The sequence below is a fragment of the Hipposideros armiger genome, unplaced genomic scaffold (genome assembly GCF_001890085.2).
Source record: "Hipposideros armiger isolate ML-2016 unplaced genomic scaffold, ASM189008v1 scaffold_741, whole genome shotgun sequence".
Classification (NCBI taxonomy): Eukaryota; Metazoa; Chordata; class Mammalia; order Chiroptera; family Hipposideridae; genus Hipposideros; species Hipposideros armiger.
The window spans coordinates 340,673-356,009 of record NW_017732091.1 but is presented as its reverse complement, the minus strand read 5'-3'; the positions used below and the strand labels follow the sequence as shown (position 1 = coordinate 356,009).

The 15,337-nt window shown below is 40.0% G+C and overlaps 1 protein-coding gene across 2 annotated transcripts in view; it reads left to right on the top strand.

Moving 5' to 3' along the window:
• The window catches only part of GPHRA (golgi pH regulator A), a 33,189-nt gene that overhangs the window by 3,709 nt on the left and 14,143 nt on the right, over positions 1–15,337 (top strand). For both annotated transcript variants that reach the window (XM_019627833.1, XM_019627832.1), the window contains exons 2-7: positions 1,908–1,967; positions 3,003–3,106; positions 7,261–7,367; positions 7,793–7,894; positions 10,238–10,358; positions 10,970–11,050. In XM_019627833.1, coding sequence (XP_019483378.1) covers positions 1,908–1,967; positions 3,003–3,106; positions 7,261–7,367; positions 7,793–7,894; positions 10,238–10,358; positions 10,970–11,050 — 575 coding nt within the window. The remainder of the gene's footprint in view (positions 1–1,907; positions 1,968–3,002; positions 3,107–7,260; positions 7,368–7,792; positions 7,895–10,237; positions 10,359–10,969; positions 11,051–15,337) is intronic.

Genomic DNA, 15,337 nt, shown 5'->3' with positions numbered 1-15,337 from the left:
CGGCGACTCACGGCAGCCCAGCTCCAGGTTGAGCTGTTGTTCAGCATCTTAGCTGTGGAGGGCAGTGTCACTGGTCCTCATATGTGGGATCCGAAGCGAGCCCTCTGGCGTCCCAAGCCAGTTCTTAACGATCGCGCCCTTGGCCGGCCCTCAATTCCCTTTTTTAATAAGAAACTGTGCACCTTCTATTTTATTTGCAAAACTGTTGAGAGTTACGTGTCCCTTCTACATGCTTTTTAGATCCTCTATAATCTTGCCAGAATTTATATTTATCTTGGAATTAATGGATTCTCCAGTTTCTTTTTTCAAGTTGTATTAAAGTCTTTTTTTTTAAGTTTTCTTATCATTGGGAAAGGAGCCCATACACTTGAAACCTATGTAATTTTACTAACCACTGTCACCTCAATAAATTTTAATTTGAAAAGAAAAAAGGATCCACCATGAAAAATTAAAGGTATAGATCTCTCTTTTTCTTCCATTTCCCATCCCCTCATCTAGAATATCATTTTTGCTTGTTTTCCTTGTTGAAAGTTCAATTTCAGGGTGGTCTTGGATATATATATTATTTTCATTTTTATCATTTCCCTCATACACGTCACTCCCAGTCCTAAATGCTTGACTTCTCCAGTTTCAGTCATGACTTCATAAGTCACATAAAGGTGGCCTCTAAACTCTGAATTTAAATGTCTCCACTGGTGATGATTTATGATAACCAAAGGGTCTCCTAGATAATCGAGGGGTATTTTCTCCCATCTGTTCATCCCTTTCCTTTTATTCTCAGTCCAAATTCATGAATCCAAGCTACTTTTACCCTCTTGTTTCTTTAGCTATGTATAAAAGTCCACACTTGAATTGCTGCTATGGTTTGTCTACTATTCATTCATGGGTCCAAAGGCTGTTGTAGAAAATTCCACAACTGCAGATTCCATGAGTTTATGGGCACCCTCAGCTCACTGAATTATTTTTTTTTCTTGGCTTTAATCAGCTGCCTGTTCCATTCCCTTCATAATTTCTGTGAGTCTTTATCAGTCTCTTCAGAGCCCTTTTTTCTATCCTCACCTCTGACTCTTAGCAGATGACTTTGACCCCTACTTTATCAGCAAAAGTGAGACCAAAGGTTTGACCTTCTACTTCCTGGCCTTACTCTGAGCAGTCATCCCTTTCCACAACCATTCCTACTCCTTTCCTCCCATGTCAGAAAATGAGGTGGCCCCTCCTCCTGTGTAAGGCCATCCTCTCCACCTTGCCTTTGATCTTGGAGCAGCTTATTATGAAGTGGCTAAAAGCACAAGCTTTAGAGTCAGTCACACTTACTATAAATCAGCGGTTCTCAACCTGTGGGTTGCGACCCCTTTGGGGGTCGAATGACCCTTTCACAGGGGTCGCCTAAGACCATCAGAAAACAAAAAGATATTTACATTACGATTCATAACAGTAGCAAAATTACAGTTATAGAGTAGCAACGAAAATAATTTTATGGTTGGGGGTCACCACAACATGAGGAACTGTATTAAGGGGTCGCGGCATTAGGAAGGTTAAGAACCGCTGCTATAAATGGATTAACTTCTGTAAGCCTCAGCTTTCTCTGAAATGAGGACAGTCAAACTTTACTGGCTTTTTCTGATTTAATGAGATTACAACCCTAAGCTTGGAGTTCCTGGACTGTAGTAAATGATCAATAAAGGATAGCTACTACTACTAATAAATGCATATCATTAACTCAGCCTCCAGTGTTCCATCAGCTCCTTCTCATGTTTGTTTATCTCCTTACTCTACTGCTTTCTTCCTCTTGACCTATAAACTTTCCCTTTACCCCATATTCTTCTCTAGGCTACTCTGTACATGGCATTTCTCAAAAGATTATATATATATATATATATTGACCTTCTGTCATCTTTTTCCTACAGATATTCTTCTTTGGATTTGGGTGGCTTTTCTTCATGCGCCAACTGTTTAAGGATTATGAGGTAAGACGAAATCATTTTGATTATGCTAATACTGTATGCATTTAAATTGTTGTAAAATGGAGCAAGAATACCTCCATTAAAGAAAGGTCATGTTCACATCCAAGATAGGAAGTTTTTGCCAATGAGTGCTATATAGTGCTTAACTTGGAGAATATGATTAGGCTTAGTTGATGTCTGTTGTTTGTTTGTTTGTTTGTTTGTTTGTTTGTTTGTTTGTTTGTTTGTTTGTTTTAAGGCGTTATGTATAGCCCAGAAACCAGGAGCAGGAAATGTCATGCCTTGGTCATCTCAGCAGACACACCAATAGCCGATATTCTCTGGGAGGGAATTTAATAATGTCTCATAAATGTTCCTGTTCATTTGGGTATCTGACCTTCAATGTTAAATGACCAATCTTACACCCTAAGTTAATACCAAAATCCTAAGGCTGATCTGGTTTTTATCTTAAGCCTTGAATTCAGAAAAATGCCAGCCTAGACTGGACATTTCCCGATTAATCCTCCTCCTTTAGTAATAACCTCAATAGTTATGGACAACGTTGGGTCATTTCTAGGATGTTCTCTATTAAACCTCCCCCAGGGAGTTCGGGCTATTGTCTGAAAGAGCCTGGGATTCTAGAGCTTCTGCTCTGCTCGATACTTGAACGCCTCCCAGGGAAGATTCCAGAATAGGTCAAGGTCTGCAGAGTGTTGAAGAAGCTTTTTTACCTGTAACCCATATATATATATTTAAATCTGTCTCTCTTTTTTTGGTCATTGTGCATCAGGAATTCTAAGTGCTACTTATGACCCTGTCACTTCATTGCCCTGTGCCTTAAATTCTCTGTCCATGAGAGGATGGCAGTACTCGTGGCCCATGCTTCAGAAGTACTGCCTCCTTCATCTCTCCCTTTAGCTCCAGGCGACTTACTCTTGCAGCCCTGTTTCCAATGATTTGAGAATTTCTTCAAAATAAGTTTTCTAACTTGTAACCAGAAAATATCAATTCAGTACTTCAAACAAGGAAATGACTTAGTCTCTGTTTGGCTTTGACCAGGTGCGTCAGTATGTCGTACAGGTGATCTTCTCTGTGACTTTTGCGTTTTCTTGCACCATGTTTGAGCTCATCATCTTCGAAATCTTAGGAGTATTGAATAGCAGGTGAGTAAGGGTACTAATGAGCTCTCCTCTTGAGGAGACCTATGTGATTTTCTTTGCACAGAAGACTTTCTTGGATCCCATGACTGATAAACATCCACCATGTGGTTAGTTTAGTCTCAGTACTGTGATAACACCACCAAATATGGGTTCCAAACACCTAGTCACTAGTTTGACAAAGATTGTGAAACAGCTGGGGGAAAAAAGTCAACATTATCTCTGAAATCCTAATTAGGAACGAGGCTGAGAGCCTCATCCCTGGCTTGACCCCTAGCAGTTTTATTTTTATCAGGATATTCTCTAACTAAATCCCGGGTATGGCCCTCCATATTGTTCTGCTGATTTAAAAGATCAGAATTCCTCAGAGCTAGTTAAGGGCTGGAACTGAAGACTGGGCCCCAGTTCTTACCTAACCTAGTTAGCTTTGTGGATTTCACAGGCACAGTCAAGTCTGATTAAACTCAGAGTGTTAAGGATTTTTTAAAACTCCTATTTCCCTCCAGATAACATGCCTGTTAGTTTATTAAACAGTCTACCCCAAAATATTTCTTGCTTCTTAAACTGTAACCTTAACATTTTTTAGGCCAATGTGTTTGTGTGTAGAGTCCATCAGCTATTAAGAATAAAATGGCATTTACCTCTGTAGTCAGGAATCCATGCTGCGCTAAGGTGTATAACTCATCATAGGCCCCGACACTTGAGACTCACAGAGAGGCTGTCTTCTCAGATTCCTTTTGTGAGCATCAGAGTTGGTCATTATTGGTCTCTTGGTCGATAAATTAAGAACTTAGAATGTGGTAAAACAGGAATATGTTACGACTCTCCTACGTGTCAACTTGTTCTTTAATAAGCGAGACCTTTCTTAGATGAGCTGAGTGCAGATCCTATGACTATGGAGGATAGGCCAGGGTTATTTTACATACTAGTTCTTACATTTTGTTATCACAACCTGGAAGTTGCACTGCTATCTGACACAGGTCAGCAAACTTTTTGTCAGGGCCAGACAGTAAATGTCTTAGGGCCATACGGTTTCTATTGCCACCACTCAACTCTGTGGTTGTAGAGCAAAAGCAACCATAGGCGGATGTCAACAAATGGGCATGGCTGGGGGACCATGGTTTGCTGACTGCCAGTCCTGCCAATCTAAGTCATGATAGGAAGGACTGTGGCTCAGATGTGCTAAAACCAAAATTACTCTTTTTGGTAGATGATGTCCCCCAACGTTTTCCTCATTTATAGTTAATAATCCCATATAGTAAGACACATCACTCAGTTACTTTGATGTATTTTTCTTAAAGAGTATAGGGAAGTAGCATTGCTAGAATCTTATTCTTTCTTGGGTACACCTGTGGGGATTGGGTGTGTGTAGGCTGAAACATGTCTTCAGTTACACTTACTTTCTAAATACTAACATTCGACCCTGCTGTGGAACAGAAATATGGACCTTGATCATGTATTATATCTGTGCATTGACTGCATCAAAATAATTTTCAAAGGAGAATCTTGGCCCTGACCAAAAGTAATCTTTGGACTCACCTCTGAGCAGAAGTGGCATGGCACCCCATTCAATACATAATCTTTTCGGATCCTTAATTCTCTCAAGAGAATGGCACTTTACCCTCAGCTCAAAAGATAGTTAAAATACATGGTTTGCTTTTAGTTGGCAATGCGGATTACATCTGTCATTTCAAACCCACTGCCTCCCTCCTTTCAGAAGCTTAGCTGAAATGCTAAGTGTGAGTGACTGGAGGACGTGCAGCTGGTTTGTTTCTCCGAGTGCTCTAAAGTGGGCTAATCCAGTTGAGCAAGACGCTGTCTGTGTATCTAAACTAAATGTAGGGTAGCCTTCGCTGAAGAGCTCTTTGTATCATGATTCCTGCCATTTATGCTATGGGGAAACAGTAGGAAACGGCCCTTTGAAACTCATTGATGTTTCTCTTGAAAGAATGTTGTTGAGGGCATTGTTAATTGCCCTCACGTTTTCTTCTTTATATGAAATCTTTGGAAATTTTTCATTATGATCTCAGTAACAATTCAGGAATAATAAATCAGTAATCTGTTTCCTTTAAGCAATTGGTTTGTGTTTCTTACAGACACTGTGATTTATCTAACCGATCAAATTTTCTACTTCAATCAACCTTTAGAAAACTTAAAGCTAAATTTATGACCCACCCATAGCAAGTTTCTAGAAATCCATGGTGTGCATTTTCATAATCGCCACCAGGCCTGATATTTTACCTATCTTTTACCATTGTTTTTCCTCTTTTAGTTTTCCTTATTGTTTATTTCATCATCCTGTATTTTATATATCCTCATAAGCCACTTCCCCTTTTTTTTGAAAGAAGGCCTGCGCTTAAGTAAGTTTAAAATCAGTAAATACAAAGTACACTATCAAGAAAGTGAACAGATATCCCAAGAATGGGAGAGCAATTTTGTAAACCACATATCTGATAAAGGACTTTATGTAGGATACACAATAACTCTTATGACTCCATTATAAAAAGGCAAATAACATAATTGAAAAATGGACAAATGGGGCGGCCGGTTAGCTCAGGTGGTTAGAGCGCAGGCTCATAACACCAAGGTTATGGGTTCGATGCCCACATGGGCCAATGAGTTGCACCCTCCACAACTAGATTGAAACAACTACCTGACTTGAAGCAGATGGGTCCTGGAAAAACACACTGTTCCCCAATAAAATTTAAAAAAGAAAAATGGACAAAGGATCTGAACAGGCATTTCCCCAAAGAAGATATACAAATGGCCAATAAGCCCTTGAATAGATGCTTAACATCATTAGCCATTAGGAAATGCAAATCAAAACATCACTGTGATACCACTTGACACTCACTAGGATGCCTATAATAAAAAAGACAGTAAGTGGGCCGGCTGAGTGGCTCAGTTGGTTAAGAGCTCGCTCAAGAGTTTGAGCTCTGAGCAACAGTGGTTCGAGTCAGCCCGAGCTGAGCAGCCGCGGAGCTGCCAACAGGTGGCGGGATGGCTCAGCTAAAAAAAAAAAAAAGACAGTAAGTGTCAGCGAAGCTGTGGAGAAATTGGTATATAATTCCCATACACAGCTGGGGAGAATGCAAAATGGTACAGCCACTTTGAAAAATAGGCAGTCCTCGAAAAATTAGAGTTATCGTAAGACCCAGCAATTCCATTCCTAGGTATACACCTAAAGAGAAATGAACACATGTCCGCTCAAAAACTTGTGCGCAAATGTTCATAGCATTGCTATTTATGATAGCTAAAAAGTAAAACAACCCAAATGTCCATAAACTAATGAATAGATATTATTCATCTCTAAAAAGGAATGAAATATTGAGAGATGCTACAACGTGGATGAACCTTGAAAACACTATGCTAGGTGAAAGAAGCCACTCACAAAAGACCATATATTGCATGATTCCATATGTATTAAATGTCCAGATTAGGCAAATCCATAGAGACAGAAAGTATATTGGTGGTTTCCTATGGCTGCGGAGGTTAGACGAGAAGGGGAGTGACTGCTAATGGGTACAGGGTTTCGTTATGGGGTGATGAAAATGTTCTAAAATTGATTGTGGTGATGGTTGCAGAACTCTGAATATACTAAAAACCATTGAATTGTACACTGTAAATAGTGGATTATCTTTCAATAAAATTGTTATAAAAATCCTAAAAATATTTTAATCAGTAAATAAAATATATTTTATGTTCAATAATAAAGTAGTCATGCAAATCAGATGTTTAATTATATTGAAGGGATAAAAGAAGTGTTTCTGAGTCTTTATAGCACATGTTACAGTTCAGATTTATTTCCTGTTCATGCTTATATTGGAATAAGACTCCCAGTGGTGATTGACACAAGTCACTCTACTAGTAATAGTATATGTTGATATGTTATTATACTTTGCCTGTGAATATAACTAGAGCACTGACATTCTCATTTTGATAAGTGAAAATTTTAGGTTATGATGATTATGTATACCTTTCAGAACTTTTTTTTTTTAATCTTTATAAACAAGCAAATAGTAACAGCCAATCTGTTGACTAATTAGATGGGGGATATTCAGTATTGAGTTCAAAGAGCAAGTGATCCTTTGGAAGACTGAAGAGAGTGAGAGGCGCCGGCCTTTCCCCCAACTCGTGATAGTTTTTGGCGTTTGTTTCAGCTCCCGTTATTTTCACTGGAAAATGAACCTGTGTGTAATTCTACTGATCCTGGTCTTCATGGTGCCTTTTTACATTGGCTACTTTATTGTGAGCAACATCCGACTGTGTGAGTATTTTCCCTTGTGTGGGCACATAGATGGAGTGTTCATGGGGGTTGAGGCTGTGGAGAGCTTCATTTCTTTCCACATTACTTTCAGTAGCTACAGTTGTTGGGGGCACTGCACACACAGTATCTTAAAAAGGTTGGCACACACACACAAAAATCCAATGAATAATTAAGTTATTTGTCCTGCCACAGTTTTATTTCTGTGGCTATTAGATTGTCTCCCTAACTCACCCCATATCTTAATTTCAGCCAAATTTCTTTTATGGTGGTAAGGATGCTTTCTGTAAAATTTGTATTGTTCCATCGCTCGTTTGCCAAGTGAACATATCAGCTAAATATTAATTAGCATGATGCCGTACCTTTAGGCTGAGCAAGCACCTTACAGTGTATCTATTTAACTTACAGTCTTGCCTCCTCTCTTTTAGTGCATAAACAGCGACTGCTTTTTTCCTGTCTCCTATGGTTGACTTTTATGTATTTCTTCTGGAAACTAGGAGACCCATTTCCCATTCTCACCCCAAAACACGGTGAGTGGATATGTGGTGGGAAGGGGGAAAGGGTCGTTTATTGTCTTTCAATATTGAAACAAAATTTTTTTTTTAACTTCTGATGGTGAGAAATATAGCAAATTATTTCTCTAAAAATTTTCTCGTTTTCAACCAAATTTTCCCATCATCCCAAGAGGTGTCCAATGCTGGTTTGGGAACAGATTTCTTTCATTTCAGAGCAGGAATTTTTGACCTTAGGTTAGTGAATGAACTTCAAGGGAGTAAGAAGTGGAGAAAGGTGTTTTTAGCTTAAATCTCCTGACACTGTGTGCAGAATTATGGGAAAATATTTGTGTGTGTATTTGGAGGTGGGGTGTCCACAAGCTTTTATCAGATTCCCAAAGGGTCTGTGACCCAAAAGGTACATTGCCACTGTTCAAGTGATGATAAAGACTGCCTTTAGGGAGTGTGTGTATTTTGGGAAAGACATAAAACACCATTAGTAAAAATAGAAAAGCTTTCTAGGAGAGAGCTGCACATTAAAAGTTCAATTTAAAAACAAGAGCAGGTCATGGACAGAGTTCCAATTTCTATGCTAAAAACAATGAACAAAAATCCCTCGACTAACAAATTCTTCCGAACTGCTTCAGAAATATATATACAGAATCTGTCCAAAATAAATTAGAGACCTCACCTGTAATAAATATACTGGAGCTTGTTTTAAAAATGAACATCTATTCATTTCAGTTTCCTGCTGGATCTGCCAGGATTCTTATAGCAGGAAACAGAATCTATTCTAGTTAGTTTAAAGCAGAAAGTGACTTATTACTGGGTTTTAGGGAGTTGATAGAATTTTTAGGAAAGTGAAGACATCAAGCTTAAACGTTGCATAATGAAAAACACCACAGAAATAACACCACTGAACTAGAAAAACCCACTGAAGTTGTCACCTGCCACTCCGGACCTGTGACGTCAGGAACCAGACTCTAAAACCTCTGCCCCAGCTGCTGCGGCTCCCAAGTGCTGTCACCGCTCCCACTTTTTTCCCTTCTGCATCTGAGGTCTCATAAGGGCAGGTGCATTCAATGCAGCCTGGGTAACCTTCAGAGCCTTAGCTTTAAGGATCTCTGGGAAAGAGCTTTTAGCTTTCCAGATTCTATAGGATAAGACGACAAGCTAGAAAGGGGTTGGAATACTGCTGAGTGAACCAGTGTCCGCCTTACCTCCCATGCATCCCCCCGTGTCTGCTCATTGCCTGTAGCGGGATTTGAGCCTCCTGAAGGAGGATCAGAAGAAATGTGCAATTCTTTAAAGCATATGTAACATCATAAACAACTGTATATTTTTAAAACTAGCTATTTTGAAATTTCAAATAACATTAAAGAAGGCCAAAAAAGTTCAGGAATACCAGCCTACCAAAAACATTCAAAATCAGCATAGTACACAAGCCCTCTATGGCCTGACTACTGCTCTCCTCTGTGTGTCTGTCCTACAGTCCTACCAGGTAATTCTGAAGTTTCTAGAGCTGTCCCTTCAGCCTGGACAATCCCTCCACCCCTTGTCTACCTGGAAAAGACCTATTTATTCATTCAATATTCAACTCTTGTCAATTCCTCTAAGAAGATTTTCCTGGCCAGTATTAGAAGATATTAGTTGCTCCCACCTCAGTATCACCTATAAAATTTATAATTAACTGTTTCCTTTTCTGACTTCCCCGAGGTCAGAAACTACATCTTATTTATCTTTGTATCTCTAGTGCCTAGAGTGGAACCCAGCACATAAGTATTTAATACCTGTTGATTGAATCAGTGCATGAAAAAAAAGGAAGTCTCTCCAAGGTGGTAGATGAGGAGAAAGAGCACGAAAGACTAAGAAAAAAAGCATATGAAGCTAGAAGGAACCTGTGTGAGCAAATGGTAGTGGTGACATGTTCTTCTGCATGTCGCTTTATCTGAGCTTATGACCTGAGGGGGAAATGTATATATCGAAGTTAACTATAGCACAAAGCATTAGGTGCTGTTTATACTTTTCCAGCAGACTCCCTTTTTTTTCTTTTTTTTTGCCAAAGCTTTTACTAAAAGTACTTTGCTTTGTTAGATTCATACTACGTTGAGCAAACAGTCCAACAGTGTTATTTACAATTATTGTTATATTATTTTATCCTCACCCAGTAATGGAGATGATTCCGGAAGCATATGAGATAGGAGGAAAATCAATGGACTTGTGTATATTTATTACAGAATATCTATGTATTACTAAACTTTGGCTTGTTTAAGTTAGTTGTATGTAATGGTTGATGTTTGCAGTGATGCTTCCTTTTGCAGTCCAGTGAGAGCCATCTTACCTGTGTTACCTGGCTTGAATGTGCTTTGCTGTTTTTAGGGATCTTGTCGATAGAGCAGCTCATCAGCCGGGTGGGTGTGATCGGGGTGACTCTCATGGCTCTTCTCTCTGGATTTGGTGCTGTCAACTGCCCATACACTTACATGTCCTACTTCCTCAGGTAAGGAGAACTTTGTCTTGTCTTTTTTCCCCATTATTTCTTGAATACATATGTCATACCATGCCACCATCTTTAATACTTAAATATTAGATTTGCAACACTGCCTTTCCTCTGTCCTTGTGGGCATTGGCCTAGGAACCTTTCTAAGTAAATCTTATCACTTATATTGATTGCCCTTATTATTGGTCCTACATTCATTTGTTTTTATATTGGCGATTTCAGTTTGACCCTCTCTACCCTCTCCTCAGCCCGCCTTTTCAAAGGCACATTTCTGTGGACACCAACGTCAGCTAATTAGTTCCTCCCAAAAGTAGAACAGTAGAAGACAATTCCAAGTTCAAAGTGCTGACACATGTATCATAGATATCACCAAATCCAAGCTAAGGAAGACTAAGAGAGAGCTCGTTACCTTCCATTGCCCTGAGACCCCGGAAGTACTAGCTGTAGAAAATGACAGCAAAAGCGTTTTTGCTTATAGTCATTTTAATATTTTCTAGAAAAAGATCCTTGAATTGCTGGGTAACAGTTGAGGTTTATGTGTTTTTCCAGCTGCCTTGTATTGTGCCCAAGAATAGGATTCCTAAAACACTGCTAACAGTTTGTACTCATAGGAACGTGACTGACACAGATATTCTAGCCCTGGAACGGCGACTGCTCCAAACCATGGATATGATCATAAGCAAAAAGAAAAGGTAAGATATCAGCACGTTAAAAAACTTGTACTGTTAGAAATTCTCAACAAGAAAATTTGACTATGAATTCATTGGTGCTAACAGGGAATTTCATCTTACTCATTTTCATTATAAGTTAAGGCACCATCAAAGACTTAGTATCCAGTCCTGTGTGAAAGAAAATTTTCAAATACAACCTTATCTCCTGACTTTACATAAATTCTCTTGAGATGAATTGTTAGAATAACTTTGAAGGTATTCTACATTGGATGTTTTTTTTTGTTTGTTTGTTTTGGTTTTTTTTGTAAAGATTTTATTGGGGAATTGGGGGAGGGGAACAGCATTGGGGAATCGGGGAAGGGGAACAGACAAGTTGCTGTCCTTTTGTTCTTCAGTCTAGTNCTTCACTGGCCCATGTTGGTATTATCATTGCGCTCTTCCTGGGTGAGGCAGATCGGTCGCCAGCCATTGGATGGCCGCTCACGCCGGTGGTCACTCACGGTAGCTTATGGCAGCCCACTGCAGCCCCACTGCAGCCTACGTCATCACCGGCTACTCATGGCAGTCCAGCTACAGGTCGATCTGTTGTTCACCATCTTAGCTGTAGAGGCCACAGCGTTATTGGCCCTAATGTGGGATCCAAACCAGGGCCCTGCTGCTCAGAGCTGGCTTCTCAGTCCACCTCCTAACCAAAGCGCTACTCGGCCAGCCCTACATTGGATGTTTTAAAAGTCTGTTGTCCTGCATTTTTACGAACTTTTTCATGACTGACTTTGATCTTTTCTACTTCTTTTCTCCAACTACTTGAAAAAATTGTTCAAGTCTTCCAGCTATTGTTGTTTTTATTATTTTAAAAGTACTTTAGAAATTTATGTTTTCAAAGTGGCATGTCTAGAAATCTATATGACAGTGGGTAAAAGCATAGGCTCTAGACGCAGACTGTTGGGTTTGAATCCTTGGCCTCCAACTCACAGTGACCTTGAGCTAGTTACTTTGTCTCCTTATGTTTCCTCATCTGTAAAATCTAAATAACAATGAGTTGATATGTAGAGCTCTTAACAGTGAATTATACATAGCTAAGGAAAACAACTGAATTTATTAATAATCTCTGCAGGATAATCATTTGGTTTTAATGCTTTGCCTTCATGTATTCATTCATATGTTCATTTATTTAATAATTACAGAAAGCCTAGTTTATGCCATGCACTGTATTAAATGCTGAATAGGACATAGAGACTGATGAATAATTTCTACCTTCATGAAATTTATAAGTTTACTCTCTTTATTAAAGTTATTACCCATATAAAAATGGTGACATAGGGCTGGCCGAGTGGCGCGTTGGTTAAGAGCTGGCTTGGGACGCCAACTCTGAGCAGCAGGGCCCCAGTTCGGATCCTACATGAGGGCCAGTGACGCTGCCCTCTATAAGATGGTGAACAACAGCTCGACCTGGAGCTGGGCTGCCGTGAGTCGCCGGTGATGGCGTACGCTGCAATGGGGCTGGCCTACAACGGGCATGGGCTTTCATGGGCTGCTGTGGGCCACTATGAGCAGCAATCCAGTGGCCGGTGAGCAACTGCCTAACCCAGGAAGAGCGCAATGATAATACCAACGTGAGCCAGTGAAACAGTGTCCTCCACAACTAGACTGAGGAATGAGGGGACAGCAGCTTGTTTGTTCCCCTCCCCCAATTCCCCAATTGAAAAAAAAATGGTGACATAGAAATTTTCAATTGCATGAGTATTTTCGCATTTCATGTTCCTTCCACACTTTTCTATAGTAAGACCGGTAGTCAAGTCAAAGAAACCTTAATGTAGGAGATAACAATAAGATGATAGAAAGGCCCAGAATCACCAACTGATTATTTGTCTCCAGTGCTATACAGCTTTACTAGGATATTGGAAGTAGATAGACCTGTGTATGCATTTATTTACTTACAAATGTTTTGTTTACATTCATTTTATATAGTTAATTTACATGAATGAATCTGGATGCAGATTTTTAAACCATAACAATAAGAGCAACATTATTCACTATTGGAAGATCCTTATATAGAAACACTACTATTCTGATTCCCAAGAACATTCTCCCTTTTACTATATTTCTTTTATTCTTACAGAGAGATGAATATAAAGTATGGATGTGCACTTTTAAGCTATTTCATCACTAGTCTTGGTTAGTAATTGGCTCTGATCCATACATGTACCCCTGTAGGCCTCGTCTAGTAAGGATATAGGATGGTTTGTGGTCCTGCAGTAGGTCTTATTAATATGAGTGGCTCCCAGATGAATCAGCCTCTCAACTTGACCTAATTATCACAGTTCTTTACCCAGTGGAGCTAACTGGACAGATACATAGCTAGCATGACAACACTGGGGCTACTGGGATTCATACAATGCCTTTGCTACTTACCAAAATAGAAAAACGGTTTCACACTTACAGTAGGGGAGGAAGTGACCAGAAAACCATCTTTCAATTTAACAGCAGAGGGCCGTAGTGAGATGACATACAAGAAGAGTAACGTTTGTTACAAACAAAAAACAAGTTAATGGTTGAAAATGGACAGGAAAGAGACACACTGTCTTCTCACTTGAAACACTGACTAGAAGAAACCTAATTCAGATACTGGGTTGTCAGAAAAGTCATGATGCATGTTTGTGACAGATGGCACTAGTTCATTTTTGGAAGTACTAGAGTTATTTGCATCTATGTTATTGCTATGTCATTTGACAGCTGACAGTTCTAGCTTCATTCTAAAAAAACTGAGCAATTTGGTTGAGTTTTGGAGATTTTACAGAGTTGAAGATGGAAGACAAAACTGCATTTTCGCCATATTTTACTGTTTTACTTCCATAAAGAGAAGAATGTGCGTCAAGCTTGTGAAAAGTTGTATAAAGTTTACGGTGACAGTGCTCTACAAGAACGTCAGTGCCAACAATGGTTCACAAAATTCCATGCTGGTTTTGCTTGGGTTTTGGGGAGCTCAATATATATATATATCTTTTTCCTTTGAGTCACTTGACAATAAAATTAATTCTGCAGGGAAAAAGATTTTATTGGGGAGTTGGGGGAGGTGAACAGTGTTGGGGAATCCAGGAAGGGGAACAGACAAGTTGCTGTCCTTTTGTTCTTCAGTCTAGTTGAGGATGTCGCCTCACTGGCCCATGTTGGTATTATCATTGCGCTCTTCCAGGTGAGGCAGATCAGTCGCCGGCCACTGGTCGGCTGCTCACGGTGGCTCTTGGCAGCTCATGTTGGCTGCCGGCTGCCGGCCGCTCACGCCGGCTGCCAGGCACTCACGGTAGCTTACGTCAGCCCACTGTAGCAGGGGCTGCAGCCTACACCATCGCCGGCAACTCACGGCAGCCCAGCTCCAGGTCAAGCTGTTGTTCACCATCTTAGCTGTAGAGGGCGCAGCATCACTGGCCCATGTGGGATCTGAACTGGGGCCCTGCTCTCAGAGCTGGCGTTCCAAGCCAACTCTTAACCAGCGCGCCACTCGGCCGGCCCCATGCTGGTGATTTTTATTTCAACGACGCTCCTCAGTCAGGGAGGCCCACCGAGGTTGATGACAACAAAATAAAGGCATGGATGGAGTCAAGCCCATATTACACGACATGAGAGATTGCAGAAATATTGAACGTCCATCATTGAATTGTTCACGACCACCTGAAGAAGCTGGGATACGTAAGCAAGCTCGATATTTGGGTTCTGCATGAACTCAAAGAAGTTCATTTGACAGCATGTATACACATCTGCACTATGCTCATTTGAAGCGACTGATAACTGGTGATGAGAAGTGGATTGTTTACAACAATGTGGTGCATCAACAGTCTTGGTCCCGACGTGATGATTCGCCTCAAACGACATGGAAAGCAGACATTCATCAGAGGAAGGTTATGCCTCATCACAAACAATGCATGTACAAAGTGAACACCAGAAAGCATGAGAAAAATATTTGCAAACAACATATCTGAGAAAGAGCTAGTACCTAAAATATTTAAAACTTAAGGGGAAAAAAAACAAAAAAAAACATTCCAGTTAGAAAATGGGATGGACAAAAAACATGTACAGACATTTCATTGTAGGGGATATACAGATGGCAATTAAGCACATGAAAAGATATTTGACATTGTTCGTCATTAGAGTGTTAAAGAACAAAAATTTAACCAAGTAAATTTAAAGATGTAATTGGCTTTATTGAACAATTCATGAATCAGGCAGCTTGCCACCTAATAAGTAGGAAGGTGCTCCAAGGAGTTGTACAAAATGAAAGATTTTCATAGACAGCTGGAGAGTGGGACAAGG